At 32.0% G+C, this 16,877-nt stretch overlaps 1 protein-coding gene across 1 annotated transcript; it reads right to left on the bottom strand.

The window, feature by feature from the left end:
- Window positions 1–2,749: 2,749 nt before the first annotated feature.
- On the bottom strand, window positions 2,750–4,321 carry LOC136227808 (exopolygalacturonase-like). Its single transcript, XM_066016561.1, has 4 exons — window positions 4,174–4,321; window positions 3,791–4,096; window positions 3,195–3,710; window positions 2,750–3,087 (listed from the first exon to the last, which is right to left on the bottom strand). The coding sequence occupies exons 1-4, from the start codon at window positions 4,318–4,320 to the stop codon at window positions 2,866–2,868; spliced, it is 1,191 nt and encodes a 396-aa protein (XP_065872633.1). The 5' UTR covers window position 4,321; the 3' UTR covers window positions 2,750–2,865.
- Window positions 4,322–16,877: the final 12,556 nt, after the last annotated feature.

Below are 16,877 nucleotides of genomic sequence, written 5' to 3' on the forward strand. Positions count from 1 at the left end.
TGAAACGTGCACAATAATGGTCCATATTACCATGTCATGCAATTTAATCAACAAATGAGGTTGTTAGGATTCGAACCCTTTATCACTTGACCAAAGAGGCTCTAATACCATGTTTCATTATATGCTGATATACAATCTAAGATTTGTGATGAATATTGAATTGTATTAACTTGTGTTTATCATTAAGAGAGTTTAAGGATATAAAACACATTCTTTTTCTTAACTGTTCTCTACAATTTAGGTTTAGCACTCTAAGCATGTATATTCCCTTTTAAATTTTATTCCCTAATCCCCATCATATATATTTTGTAACCGTAACTTTGTTTAACTAGTGAGAATTAAGTATGTTCAAACTATTTCAATATGTATCTGTCACATTATTTTTTCTCTCGCTCGCTCATAATTCCTATAATTCAACATGATAGTTAAAGACCTAATCCATATTAACATCTGACACACCCTTGCATGTCAATGCCCACTAAGCTTGAAGTATGCACAACATAGGCTCATATTACGATGTCCTATAATTTAATCTACAAATGAGGTTGTCAGTATTCGAACCATCAATCGCTTGATCAAAGAGATTCTTATACCATGTCATGGAATAATTTGCAATAAAAACTTAACCAGGTAGTTAAAGGACTAATTCATATTAATATCTTACAAGTGGTTCCACCATATTAGTAAGTACACATACCAACCCATCACCATATATACTTGCTAGACTATCATATGATACATAATCATTTTGTTTTCCCCATAATACTAGTGCTACTCGTAATTCAAAAAGTTATTATATCTCACCAACTTGTCCTAATCCTTTAAAAGACCATAATCTTCCATCTATCTCTTCAACTCTTAAAAACCCTATTGCATCTTCAACTTCACAAAAACCACTATGTAGTAGCCCATCCTTACCTAGTAAATTGTTCCCTTCACATGTTCCCACACATACTTGCCCATTAGCTACAACTATAACTCTGTCATTAGCTCTTTCACGCGATAATAAAAGTGGAATATCTATCAAACTATCAACGTGGTTAGATGATTTTTTGGCACATACTTCTTATCCCTTATCCCCCTTCTTTTATTAAATTACTTCCTTTTAGCCATACAACCAATGCTTATCTCACCATAATCAACACTACTAAAGAACATGCAATATATTTATAATGTAGTCACGATCCTTAGAAAACAACAATACATTGGATATTACTTCTCTTCTTAAGGGAAATAAACACATCTCCTAAATGGATTTTTTGTATTAATCGTAAATTGGATGGTTTTGTTGATCTTTATAAGGCTCAAATTGTACATCGGGGTTGCAATCAGATTCAAGGAATTTATTATGTTGAGATTTTTTTCTCCCGACACTATAGTTGTTACAGTTCATTTATTGTTTAATATTGATGCATCTAAGGCATGTCATATTCGTCAAATTAATATTAACAATTATGACCTTTATGCATTTATCAATGAATTAATCTATTTGAATCTGCCACAAGGTTATACCAAAGCGCTTAACGGTCAAGTTTGTCAATTGAGCCATATATGGGCTTAAACAGGTTGGTCGATAGTGGAACAAGGAATTTACTTCTCAAATAATAATGTTTGATTTCACCCAAACTATATTGATAGTTGCCTTTTTACACATGTTCAAAAAGGTGTGATTCATGTTCTTATTGTCTCTATAGACGATGTTCTTATAACTAGTAACTATGAAACTTATATTGAAGATTTTAAACAATATATTCATTCTTCTTTTACCATTAAGGGTTTAGGCCACGCTCAATATTTCCTTGGTATTGAAATAACAACGGAAAATGATGACATCTTTTTTTTTATCTCAACGTAAATATTTCTCTAATTTGATTTCTGATGTTGGTCTTGATTAGGCTCTTCCTTCTTTTCCTATGCGACTAAATATTGACATGGAACTGTCTATTGGATCTGTTTATCACACACCATATGTTCATCATAGGTTTATTTTCGGTTGATTTATCTTAATTTTACTCATCTTGTTATTGGGTTTGTTGTCCAAGAACTCAATCAGTTCATGCACGTTCCTTGTTCTCATCATATGGATGATTTTCTTTATCTTATTCGGTATCTTAAAGGTACCATGAACTATGGCTTATTTTACATTTTTGTAAGTAATTTACAGCTAACTGGATATTGTGATGGTGATTGAGTGCAATGTAAAGAAACTCGATGTTGGGTTAATGGATATTGCATATTTTTTTTGGGAGATTTCCTGATTTCTTGAACATTAAAATAAGCAAATAGTAAATGTTAAGCCAACAACTTTTCTTGCTACTGTTAAACCCTTCCTCATTACATCCTAGCTTTATGATTAAATATGAATAACCACTCAATAACATGTGAAGATAAGGCAAGCCCATTGCCGGTGGTGGAGTTCTTGACCGCATTTTTTAGGAGATGCTCAACTTTTTTTTAATTACAACTGCATTATCTTCTCCAAAATTCGAACCCCAGTTGAATAGATGATCTTGTGCCTTAACCAACCTAAACCATATACAAGTGGTTGTTTTAACTAGTAGAGAAAATTATATTATATTTTGCAATTAGGGTAGCAAGTATCTAATGTTATGGTACAAATGCATCATCACACCATAAAAATGTATATATTAAGTGTAGGGATATATAAAACATGTGGAGAAAAAGAAAAGGTAATGGTCTCAAAATAAGTAATTAATATATTCTAAAAAAAACAATAATCCATTAGCATCAAGAGTAGAGATGAATTAATATTACATATCAATATATATAACCAAAATTGCAAAAACTCTCGCATAGAAAATTGTATAAAGGTCAAAAATAGGTGTGGATTTGCATTAATTAACATTAACATCCTGCAGGATTCACAGTTCCGGTCATAGTTGGCTTAATATTGGTACAATTAGCTATTGGAGGTCCTTTAGGTCCAGTAAATTTGAGATCAATGTCAGCAAGTCCTATATTTGTGCAACTTCCAGGCATACAGTTGATTGAAATTGCATCAGGAGTGGGTGTTGAACCCTTGATGCCTTTAAAGGAAATATCAGTAAGCTTGACCTTTGACGGAGCCTAGAAATTAAGCAATAAGGTTAGTGATATGATAAGAAAAATAAGACATGAAAATGAAACCAATCCTTGTATATCATTTTTGTACAGAAATATGTGGAAATTCGTACCGTTGTACTGCATCCACCGGGTGGACAATACATCATATCTATAATGATAGGATTCTCAACCTCTTCCATGGTAATATCTAAAAAGTGTATGCCCGATGCTTCGCAACCGTATTTGTCCGGCCATGATTTAACTCTCACACCATTATCACTTTTTGTAAGGGTGCATCCTTGAACAGTGACTCCGGTTACAGGTTCCTCATTCTGGTAAAGTCCTAAACTTCCGATACTAATTCCATGACCAGGACCACATTTGACGTTTATTACCTTTAAGTCTGATGTTCCATCACCAACAGAGACACAATCATCACCAGTACCAATGTTAACGTCAGTAATGGTAACTCCCTTTGATCTTGCAACATGAATTCCATCTGTATTAGGGCTTTCAGCGGGTGCAGTTATTGTAAGCTTTTGCAATGTGATGTCAGTGCTAGACAAAACATTGATATGGAAATTCTTACTGTTGAGGGATGTGATACCTTCCACAAGACCAGTTTTTACGAAATCAAGCCTTAGATTCTGCATAATTTTGATTAGTTAGAATCACAAATAGGTATATGTAATATAACTGCTGATGCTGAATGAGCAAGCTTAATTACAATTGCTGTTGTCTTGCACATTTTTGCAGTCTTGAAACAACCAGGTTGGCTCTTCCACATTTCTTCGCCTTGACCATCTAGAGTTCCAGTCCCACTTATTGTGAGTTTATCAACATGTTCAAAAGTAATCCAACCAGAAGTTTCCACTTTAAGTGGTGCCTGTAAGGTTCCTATAAGGTTAAATTTCATCTCTCCTTTGCAAGGACCTGCCAGTAACACTGGCCCTGTTAGAAATGTTCCTGTAGGAACTGTCACTGTACCGGTACCTGCTGCCGCACATGCCTCTTTCCAAGCAGTAGTTATAGCCTAACAAAGGAAAATTATAATTAATTAATGCATATATTTGTTCAACAGTAATGTAATCTTGTTCCTATATGAATTACCTGAGCACTATCTGCACCAGGTTTTGCTCCAAATGTCGTTATATCCCCTCCTCCACCTGCACCCGGTGCTGCTGGTGCTTGTGCTTTTACATTAGATAACACAATCAAAATCGTAAATAGAGATGACAACATTAAACAAGATTCCATTTATCTTTCTACAATTTTTTTTGGTATTTTCTTGCTTAATTGGATGATGGTTTTATAAGTGTTCATTATCTAATTTTAGGAATTAGTTGTTAGATCTTCTTTTGTTTACAGTTGACTCTTCCTATTTTTGGAGAAATGCCATATGTTTCCTCAAATGCATGCATGAGGACCGCATGCATTTCCTATTCATGTTTGAAATTTGTGCAACTTTTTTTGGGAAAACTATTGTAGAAGAGTTCAATAACCTCAAATGTTATTTTCATAAAATAATGATTATAAAAAAGAGATATGATAAACAAAATGTAATGTAAAATGGAAGTAATAAGAGCAGTGAATGTATATCGTTTTCTTTATTCATGAATTGATATATATATACTTTCAATTTTTTTATCAACAAATACGAAGCTGTTAGGAGCTTTGTAGTATTGTAGGATAAGGTATAAATTTACCTATTGGTTATTGGGGGAAAAAATTAGTCTCTACGTTCAAAACATTGAAATCTTAAGTCTAACATTTACAAGACCGTGCAAATTTCAAACCTTATTAAGGAAAGATGAGTTTTTTATTTGTAATTTCATATTCCGGCTACCCTTCAACATCTAACATGAAATAAAACTCATCTTCAGTTATGGGATAGTAATTATTTATGTAAATAACTTTTAACAGTTGAGATCTTAATAATTATTATATTATAATTCAAATAAGTTTTATGTAAAAAATTTGGAGGGAAAATTCTACAATGAAATGGACTCTATTATCAATGAAAAGATGATAATTATACAATTTTATTCTTTAAATCAATCATTTTTCAATGAGCTTATATATATCTTATTTTTCATTTGACCTATCCATTTAATTAAATCCATTATATTCTCGATATAGAGGCACCGTAAATGAAACCCTTAGCCACCCACCATAAATATATAATTGGAAAATATCCTTAAGCTATATCAGACATCATATATGCATGAACATTGTGGCATTACTGCTTAACAGACAAAAGTACCATCCCAAAAGGATTTTATATTCACATGGTATGTCATTCTTCTTGTAGAAGTGAATGAATACGAGAGTGTGTTTGTGGGTCAAATCACAGTTATCAAATCGGAACTAGACCATATGGGCCAACCTGGTTTGATTAAAATTAGTCATGAATCTGCTCAGATTGTGCTTAGAAATTTTATATCTTTAAAAATCATCTAGAATCGTTCAAAGATATCACCATTATATAAAAATTAATTAATTATAAAAAATTCATTATGTTTATAGCGGAGAAATTGATAAGTCAACAAAAACTTGAAAATTTTGATTAGATGTGGTTGAAACTATTGTTATGTTTCAAATTTTTGGAACTTCTTTTGATGGTAGTACTAATGTAAGAAAGTTCAATAACCCCAAACATTAATTTTAATAAAATAATTGTTAGCGATATTTTTGAAATATCCTAATTTCAACTTTGGCGTTTGTGGATGTGATGCAGGCATGCAAGAAAAATTAATTCCCCAATGATTTATTATATTTCTAAGAAAATAATTGAGCTTAAAAACTGAAATTCTAAAAATTAAATGATTAGTGAATGACCCAAGGACTGAAAAAATCTCTCTTAGGTCCGCTTATAAAAAGCTTAACTAGCTCACAAATGGCTACCAAGACAAAGCCAAAACATAAAAATCAACACAAATGGATTTTTTTAATTTTTCTATTTTTTATTGATTTTTTTATAATATTTTGATTACAAGTCTGGAAGGGAAAACATGAAATTACAACGTGAATCTCACAAAGGAATGGAAATCCCAAAATATAATAAATTAATGCCAAGAATGTAAACTAAGGAAATAAGAATAAGAATAACAAAATTGGTATTGATAGATGAGAATGAATTGCGAAATTTGAAGTTTGTCGATGTTGCTGATGCTAGTGTCTAGTGTGTTCTTTTTAATGACGAAATGTATATTACGATAAGTGCGTTACGACTATGGATGTGATCTTTCTAAATGCTCTATCTTTACTAGACGTCACTACTTAGGGGCAAGTGTACCCCGTCGTATCAAGTAATAATCCGGTTAAGACCGGGTATCGAATCCACGGGATTTATAACTGCAAGTATTAGACGACTCGGTTTTATACGTTATCTAAGCGGTGAATACTTTGAGTTGGCGTGGGACACAACTACAAACTACTCCTAACCTATTGGTGAGACAGATTTATGTAACGAAAAACTCCAAGGAATGATATGGGTGGCGATAAGTTATAAATATAATATGCAATAACTCCGAATATATTCGGTTGACAATTTACTCTTGCAAAGATGACTACGTGTAGTTCGACCGACCCGTGAAGTACTTAGACTACGTGGTTCCTAGTCAAGGCGTGTCTAATGCTGGGGATCAGAAACTAGGGCCCGTAAGTTCCGTGGTGTGTCAATTCCTACGGTTTCTAGTTTGTCACTTCCGGTAAGGCAACACCTATATGAATCCCTAAAGATAGCCCGGATGGCGTCGGAAATCACGTTCCCCTATATAATAATCAATTACGAGTATCAAAACAAGCAATAAACATCAACACGTATATAGAAACAGAAATTGCAGATCATGAATTATAAATATGGAGAATAAAAATATAGAATACAACCAAGCCTAGTACATAGGATGAGATCAAGCTAATTAGCAAGTAGAGAGGGAAGAATCGGCCCTCGGGACTAGCTAACCGGACTCAAGGCCGTCTCTTAGGACTTGGAGGTGGAACTCTCGAGCTTGGTGGACGAGGATGGAACGGAACTTTGACGGAGTGACGGATCAAATGAACAAGCTCTTAAGGTGGTAGAGTTTTATTACATAAAAACTGAATCTAAAACTAGAATAACAAGAATTCTATCAAAAGAAGTAAAATGTAGCTATGCACAAGGTATCCCTAAATGAGTGCTAGTCACTCTTATTTATACATCAAGCTAGGGGTAGAATTGTAACTTCATAAGGTACAAGCATGGAACAACATCATTTTCTTCAGAATTCCCATGATACGCCTCGTGTATGGTGGATTACGCCCCACGTACCTGCCCATGCCTTCAATAATTTCCTGCATGTGGACCTAAATCGGATCTTCTTGTCTCAACTACGCCCTGCGTATGTGGATATACGCCTTGTGTGTTTGAGCTCCTGGCTGAAAAGCTCTTGAATTACACCATCTACGCCTTGCGTATCCTGAAATACGCCTCGTGTAGATAGTTGACTTTGGGGACAAATGCAGTCTGACATTTATGATTGGGCCAATTATTGCTTTTTACGCCCTGCGTAGGTTGAGTACGCCTCGTGTAATAGCTGCTGGATCCACGTGGTGTCTGCGGATAAGGCAATTATTTCTGACCCAATGTTTCACGCCTCGCGTAAGGGGTGATACGCCTCGTGTAAGGGGTGACACGCCTCGTGTAAGGGGTGATACGCCTCATGTAAATGTATGATTTTTGCCTCCTTGTTCGTACATGAAATGCAATTCTTGAGAGCCGAGTTAGCTTGACGTTTTATTTACTAAATTCAATAAAAAATACAAATAATTAACTAACAATACGGATTTTATTCTTACTACGTTATTTTATTAAAACACTCTAATTTTGCAATTAAACTTATTTATTTCTTCTAAAATTAAACCGTAAATCACGCTAAAAGATAGGGACGAAACGCCCCTATCAGTTGCCAACGAGTCACTAAAACGGTAGTTTCATAGCTTGGGAGGGTTCGAATTGATGTTGGAAAACATTTCACTTATCTAATTGAAGAAAAATGCAGATAAATGGCAGAAAAAAATAGGCAAAGATGGTGTTTCGAGGGTCGGAACGGGCTTAGAATTTTGGGTAAGAGTTTGGGCGAATGAAAGGTTAGGGCCGACTTGGTACGTCAGGGATTGAATAAGTGTAAACATATTTTGATTTAACGAACTCGAAGGGGTTGCAAAAGTTGTTGGAAAAAGGGTGGTAGAATCTGAATTTTTAAAAGCAGAGAATCGAACGAAAATTTGTTTTGGGGCCAGAAATGGATTAAAAAGTTGGATTTTAGGCACCGTTCTGGATAAAATGAATATTTAAGGCCAAAGTTAGTATGTTAGGGATTCAAGGTGAAAAAACCATTCTGGGTTTAATGAACTCGCGATTTGTTGTTGGAGAGTATTTAAAAATCGAAATTAAGAAAAACAAAGGTCGGAAAGTCGGTTGAAATATGTGTTGGTGTTAGGTTTATGTATTGGTTAAGGCTGTATAATAATGTTTTATTCTCTATTTTTATAGACTTTAAGGTTTGGGAATCAAGGTTTGCAACTTCCACTAACTACGCCACTTCTTATTTTGATTCTCCACCATCCCCCCTACTTAAAGGTGTATAATTAGAGCCCAAAAACGTGGATGTAAGTTGAAGAAAGGGGCCACCAAAGTGCCATGAAAATAGTTGTCCACATTTTTTTTTCAGCTTTCGATACTAGCCTGTTTGATCTCCATCAATAGTTCCTAAATTTCTTAACATCTCTAGTTTCAAAATTTGCTATCCTCGTACCAAAATTGCCCCTTTGGATTGGATGCTTCGAAAAAATTCGTTGAAGAAGCGTACATGGTATTACTAAAAAAATAGCAACTAATTCTTTCATTTTTCTTTTATTCGTTAATTGCTTTTCTGATTATGCTTTTTCATTTTACCAAATTTTATATTAAAATTTATCTCATGTTTTATTTACATGAAAATTTAAAATTAAAATTAGCCCCAACAATAATGAATGATAATAAAAAATAGTTGTGATAAACAAATAAAATAAGATGTATTATTATGGTTTTTTTTATTCATTTGCAAATATATCATGAGTTTATATACACTTTGAGACCTCATTTGTTTGTCGGAAAATATTGTGTAGGAAAATATTTTCCTGATTTTCTGGTATTTTTTTCGTTAGGAAAACAAGTGAATAGAAAACATTTAGGTTATTCAACAGAAAAATATATGAAGAAAATAAGGAAAATGATTTACCATTTTCAAAAGAGTAAATTAGTTTCCTATTTTCCTCAAGGTTGTCCAAAATGTTCTCATGATTTTTTTTAATCATTGCCAGCATCTAGCAATTCTGATTTCTGATTTCTGATATTTTCTGAAAAATGTTCTCCATTTATGCTCAAAAAATCAAGTAAGATATTTCGTTTTCCAGAAATAGGTGTAACAATAAAATTATAACAATTGAAAAAACTTTGCCAATGTCTTCTTTTCTTAAGTTCTGATACAGTGTCTATTTTATTTCTGATAAATGCTCATGCTTGTGTATTATATGTTCTTATTATAAATTCTATAGGTAACAAATAATATCTGAATCCTTTAATTCCATTTTTAACAACTAGGAACTCTTTCTCATTAATATGATAATTTTTCTCTGATGGTTTCCAAGTTCCTGATTTATAGCCACATGTTAAAGGAATTTCTTTATCTATATCATCTTTTCTATATGCTATGAGGATTAGTCCCCACCGGATATCGCTAGCATCTGTATATAACTCTATTTGATCATCATCTTTGGGTAATCTTAATTTTGGTAGAACTTTTACATTTTTTTTTGTTATACTGTTAGTGTGATTTATTGTCCATTTAAATGGTTTATGTTTTTTAATTAACTCCTGCAAAGGTTGTCTTAATTTTGGTAAATCTCTTATATAATCTCATGCATAATTTATTATTCCTAGAAATTGTTGAACATCTTTCTTAGTGTCTAATTTTTCTTTAAAATTTTCTATTCGAGTTATTATATGATCTTGTAGTTGTAGTCATTTACTATCTATTATATACCCTAAATATTCTATTTTATTTTTAAAGATTTCTGATTTCTTTTCTGATAAAAGGATTCCACGTTGTCTTGCTATTTTCATAAATTCATCTAGGTGTTGTAAATGTTCTGCTATATCACTATTATAGATTAATATATCATCCACATAAACTACACAAAAATCATTTAATTTTATGACTATTGTATTCCCTCTTCTTTGAAATATCTGAGGTGCATTTTCAGACCAAAATGTAACACAATCCATATTCATAGTGTCCTTGTGGCGCACTAAATTATGTTAAAGGTCTAGATTCTTTAATGAGCTTAATTTGTCAGAATCGACTTTTACAATCAAATTTACTAAACCACTTCTTTCATAATAATCTATTAAGTAAATTTCTCTTATAGGGTAAAAAATATCAATCAAAAATCGTTTTCTTATTTAGTTCTCTATAGTCATTACCATTCTGGTTTTCCTCTTTTTTTGTTTGTTATATTTTCTTACTAAGAAAGCTGGACTACTATAATGGCTTTTACTTTCTTGGATTAATTTTAACTAGTCGAAAACCCGTGCGATGCACGAGATATGAAACTTTTATATAATTTAGATAAATAAATGAATTGATATATTTACTTTTAAGTAATTTTATATCATGCTATGGAATTTTTTTATATTATGTATATTTGAAATTAATATATATTTTTTATTGATAATTCAAATTAAATTAAATTACTTTTGAAAATGATTGATGAATTTTTTTTTATAGAATTTTAATTGAAGGTGATGATTTATTTATTTTTACAAAATTCAATGATTTCTACTTTTTAGTAATTTTAATGCATCATATTTTAGAATTCTGTGAAACAATAATAATAAAATAGGAGATTAATTAAGAAATATATTAGAATATAATGAAAAACTAAAAATTTAATTAAACTACAATTAAAATTAAATATTATATTTACAATATAAAATAATTATAATATATATGTTAAACAAAAATTGAATTAAAGTATAATTAAAATTAAATATTTTATCTACAGTATAAAAGAATTACAATTTATATTAAAATGGAAGCAACATCAATATATTATGTTATAAACTATTACAATCAATACTTTTCTAATGTTGCACACGAAGAAAATTTATCAATTCAATATGTTACCTATAAAAAAAATAAAATTCATAAGAATTAGTCACAAATTCATCTTGATGATAATCATTTTGCTTGATGGAATTTCATGATCACCAAGTATTCGAATTCAATTATTCATTCTGCTACAATAACCCGATATATCCTATTGAATCAGTTTAAGGTGATGATTTCTCCTATTTTCATCTCGTAATATCTGATCAAGATATTCAATCAATTTGTTCTTCATTCTTTTACTGTATAGAATATCAGTCACGCTCGCAGATATCACTTATTTGACTTTATTAATATTTTCTAATAATTCTATATTCTTGAATTTCGTAAGCAAGAAAAACAAACAATAGAATAGAAAACAAAAATGAAGGGACAAAAAAGATAATTATGAGAGAACTATCTTCCTCTCGTTTTTTTTCGAAAATAGAGAGAATGTGTGTCAGAGGTTATCATGACCCTTCGTGCCGTCCTCGCTTTCTAATAAAAATAGAATTAAATCGCAATTGTAACCACTCAGTGCAAAAAAATGTTTTATAATTAATATGTGAAATTAATTCTATTAATTAGAATCATTATGCTCAACATTTGAGAGTTTGAAGAGATTCAAATAATAATATTTTTTAATTAATATTTTCCAACAACTTGTCCTATGATCATGCTTAATTTTCATCTGTTAAAAACTCTTGAAATTCTAACAATTTTGTACATACCATAATATAATAGTTAAAAAGTATATAAGCCAATGTTGCAAAAGCAATTATCTTAATATCCCATAATTAAGGGAAAATTACACAGAAATTCACATTTTAAAAACTATTTACAACTATATCAAGTCATTATTTTGAATTATATCAATCTAATAAAATCACTATTTTTAATCTATTTTAAGAACTAGAGTTTATAGATTAGGGGTCTAGAATATATTGTCTAAGGTTTAAGTTATATGAATTGGAATTAGGGTGTAAAATCACACTTTATTTGTTATATATAGAAAGTAATGACATATTAGTAATTAAGTTTGACAATCTGATTTAGTTGTAAATTTATAGTTAAATATGATATTCATGTAGGAAGCCCCATAATTAATGTACATTTTTAGGATTTTGAACATCAAAATTTATTTTTATTTACATTCATTTTGAATTCGTATCTAGCATAATCCAAATTCTTCAAGAATAAACATCTTATTAAGTGTATTAGACGCTTACAATCTCTTTGTCTAAAGAACTGGGAAATTTTTTATTGATAATAATAATAATAATAATATAACATAATTTATAATTGAAATAAACTTCATTATAAGTATAATATTTCAATACCTTTTTAATATTTTATTCAATATGTCTCAAACTTGAACAACTATTATGTGAAATTTTATATCTATTTGTACCAAAATGCATAAAAATAAAAAATACAATCCATATCAGTTAGATAAACTCAAACGAAAAAAAATAAGTGGATTTCAACAAGTTCCGAATTAGAAAAATTAATCTAACTTCAATTAAAGCTAAAACTTGGGTTCATATAAAGCCGAAAATCTAAATTTTAGTTAGAGTTAACAATCGAAACAATAACACCTAGTAGCATATACTAAAAAATAATACAAATATACAAAATCTTTATTTTAGTCATTTTGAAAAAAAAAGACAAATAAAAAAGAAAACATGGATAAGGTAGTGAGAGGTATAGAACTTCGGTAACGACAGAAATTGAACTTCATCTCTGAAAGATAAAACTATAACAACCATTGTTTAATAAACATAAAACAACAACACAATTGAGAACAAAAGTAACTACAACATATGAAAAAATCGAATAATTACCTTGAGAAACGTAAGAATTTCTTGTAATTTTTGACACTTTTGTGTTTCCCGATTTTAGTTGTCCATGCATCTTCTATTTTTATCAGTTTTCTTCAATTGCAAATATTAGCTTAAAAAAAGATAAATAAAAAAGAAAACATGGATAAGATAGCTAGAGGTATAGAACCTGAGTAACAACAGAAATGGATCTGAAAGATGAAACTATAACAACTATTGTTTAATAAAAATAAAACAACAACACAATTGAGAACAAAATAACTACAACATATTAAAAAAAATCGAATAATTACCTTCAGAAATATAATACTATCTATTATGGTCAATGAATATAATGGTGGAATACTATCTATCATGCTTTATATAAAAGTTTATTTGTGACTTTTGGATTTCCTTTCCTTTGTGTTTTTTCATCTTCCCGTAACTCCTATTTTTTTATTATTTTAATTAATGGGCTATTAATTGTTTAATATATTATAAATATAAATCTGTTATTTTAATTAATTAAATCTTTTTAATCTTGATTTTTTACTACGTTGACAACTCATCAAAAAGGCCTCTAAAACACTTCTCCTCATTTCTCTATGCTTCCGCTATTATATATAGTATAGATTCTAATAACTCTTTTATTTGTATTTCAAATTCTTTTTTTATCATCAAGACTATATTTTATTGGTCTAGTTCTAACAACATCAATAGAATTTATGAGTTCTATCTTAGCATATACCTTTTCTTTTTCCCACAAAGTTATGAGGTTTTCACTAAAGTTTATCTTTAGATATTCACTACGCCAAATTGCCTCTCAGACGACGGTTAAAAACCGTCGTCCCGCGAGATATAAATCTGTCACGGGGTTCACTGCCGTCTGTTGCACCTTTAGATGATGGTTAGGTTCTGCCATGTGAAGATACGACACATGACATTATCCTAGTTGCATACTGTCATTAACGTCACCTTTAAGGCCATGACATGACATACTAATAATTAAAAAGGTCAAGTAGATATATGGGAAATTGACATATTGGTATTCGCGATGACAGTTTTTATAATAATTTATGTCGTTGTAACTTGTTTCAGATGACATAGGTCTTAATCAATCATGTCAATGGATTTATTTTCGGATGACAGATACGTTTATTTTAATGTCTTTTTATTGTTGTTTAGATGACATTTTTTTTAAACGTAAATGTCACTATTTGCCTTCTTCTTCGAATGAATCTGGTAATGAAACATAATCAAATGAACAAGAATTTCTATATATCAATTATTTTAAATTTATTGGAGACTAATGCTCATAATCTGTTTACATTTGAACTAGACAAATTTCTGAATGTAATTAATATAAGGTAAAAACAATAAGCAATACATCTCAAAATCTGTCAATCTTTCAAAAGGCGTAATGTTGGAAGCAAAATTCAACTTGATCTGCATATCTAAGTCATTATTAGGCCAAGAATCCCCAAGTCTTGATATCTGCAAAACCAAATGATGCTCATTAATTACGTACCGTATACAGAGAGACCTAATAACTCTCATTTACCCTTTCCCCTTCCCAGACCTTTCACTTACCCACCCACAATATAAAAATGAAGCTTTTACCAATTCTCAAGAGTCCACAACCCAACACTATACTTACTCTAGTTATATCGATAATGGATAAACGTATAAGGGACCTCCATCTTCGTGTTGAGTCGTAGATTTCCCTACTCCGGTATGAGGCACCCAGGTGGCTTCTCAATATTACAGGTATATGTATCTTACTCACCCAGTTGTGCATTGCTCTTCCTTCTCTATTTCTGCTAACTCATGTACGCTTGCTGCTATATATGCAAGTCGTCACCATCGGGAATGGTCTATCATGATGAAGGGCCCTCCAAACACCCCTTATGAAGGAGGTGTATTCATAGTCCATATGGACTTCCCTGTCGATTTCCCCTCCACACCTCCAGTTGTAAGAACATGAACTTATTAACACATAGTAATCAGTTCATATATATGCATATACACTCATGACATTACTATTATTCATAGGTCATATTCAGGACCAAAATTTATCATCCGAATATCAGTCCTTTGGGGCATGTATCTATGCCCTAGCTACTTGATCGCCCTTCCTATACTATTACCACAATAAGATGATGTTATAAATCCATGCATTTGCCTATGTTTGGGGTCTAATTTATCTATCCATTTTGGGGTCTAATTTATCTATGCATGTTTAGGGTCTAATTTATCTATGCATTTTCTAGCTGATGTGGCATATTTATGGAATGCTGATAGAGCCCTTCATTGAGGGGCTATTTCCTGGCTGAGAGCGAATTGCTGAGCAATACATCAGCAACAGGGCATGTTATGTAGCAATTGCCAAGAGATGGACTCAAGAGCATGCAGGGGGGCATGATAATGTGACGTGCAAATAGCGTATAAGGGGGGCGTGATGTGCGAATAGCAAGGAGATTTGGATGCTAAACAAACACTGAGCTGGATGGTATGGACTACTAGATGGGCATAGAGCCAATCTTGAAGAACAAAATGATTACTGATTACAAATGTACTTGGTAATCAACTTGATCTTCAATGTTGGCTACATTCCCCTCCAGTATTCCACTCCATTTAGCTCTAGTGTTTGTTTAGCATCCAAATCTCCTTTGTTGCTATTCGTGCATCCCCCCTTTTTCAAAAGCTGAGAATGATGAGTTCTGGATGGGTGCAATGCAAGAGGAGCTTGACCAGTTCAGAAGGAATGAAGTGTGGGACTTAGTGCCAAATCCAAAAAGCTAGAAGACCATAGGAACAAGATGGGTCTTTCGCAACAAGCTGGATGAACAAGGGAACGTGGTCAGAAACAAAGCCAGACTTGTAGCTCAAGGCTACAGTCAGCAAGAAGGTATTGACTACGATGAGACCTTTTCCCCAGTGGCAAGGCTTGAAGCAATTAGAATATTGTGTGCTTACGCAAGCTTTATGAACTTTAAATTGTTTCAAATGGATGTCAGGAGTGCATTTCTTAATGAAGTTATAAACGAGGAGGTCTATGTTAATCAACCTCAGGTTTTGAGGATCCTAAGTTCCCAAACCACGTTTATAAGCTCAAAAAGGCTCTGTATGGTCTGAAGCAAGCACCACGTGCTTGGTATGAAAGACTAACAAGCTTTCTGCTGACTAGAAAGCTTGATACAACCTTATTCATTAAGAAGAATGGTAAAGATACCCTGCTGGCACAAATTTATGTTGATGACATCATATTTGGTGCTACTAATGAATCTATGTGCAAGGAATTTAGCAAGCAAATATAGACTGAGTTTGAAATGTCAATGATGGGAGAACTCAACTTCTTCCTTGGACTTCAAATCAAACAAGGCAAGAATGGCATCTTCATCAGTCAGACTAAGTATGCAAACGAGATATTAAAGAAATATGAAATGGACAACTGTAAGTCAATATCCACCCCAATGGGCACTGACACTGTCCTCTGTGCTGATGAAAATGGTAAGTCAATAGACAATAAATTGTATTGAGGTATGATTGACTCTCTACTTTATCTAACAGCCAGTAGGCCAGACATTCAGTTCTCTGTATGCTACTGTGCAAGATATCAATCTAACCCTAAGGAATCTCATTACATAGCTGTAAAAATAATCCTTAGATATTTGTAAGGCTCAGTGAATGCAGGTTTGTGGTATCCCAATACTGATGAGTTCACACTTCTCGGATACACTGACGCTGACTACGAACGGGACAAGCTTGAGTGAAAAAGCACCTCAGGAGGATGTCATTTTCTTGGGAGCTATCTTGTATCCTGGTT

The sequence above is a fragment of the Euphorbia lathyris genome, chromosome 4 (genome assembly GCF_963576675.1).
Source record: "Euphorbia lathyris chromosome 4, ddEupLath1.1, whole genome shotgun sequence".
Lineage (NCBI taxonomy): Eukaryota > Viridiplantae > Streptophyta > Magnoliopsida > Malpighiales > Euphorbiaceae > Euphorbia > Euphorbia lathyris.

Coding starts and splice junctions, on each gene's coding strand:
- LOC136227808 (XM_066016561.1), bottom strand. CDS start 4,320: ATGGAATCTTGTTTAATGTTGTCATCTCTATTTACGATTTTGATTGTG. Junction 3,711..3,790: donor TGTGCAAGACAACAGCAATT/GTAATTAAGCTT, acceptor AAAATTATGCAG/AATCTAAGGCTTGATTTCGT. Junction 3,088..3,194: donor CCGGTGGATGCAGTACAACG/GTACGAATTTCC, acceptor CTTAATTTCTAG/GCTCCGTCAAAGGTCAAGCT.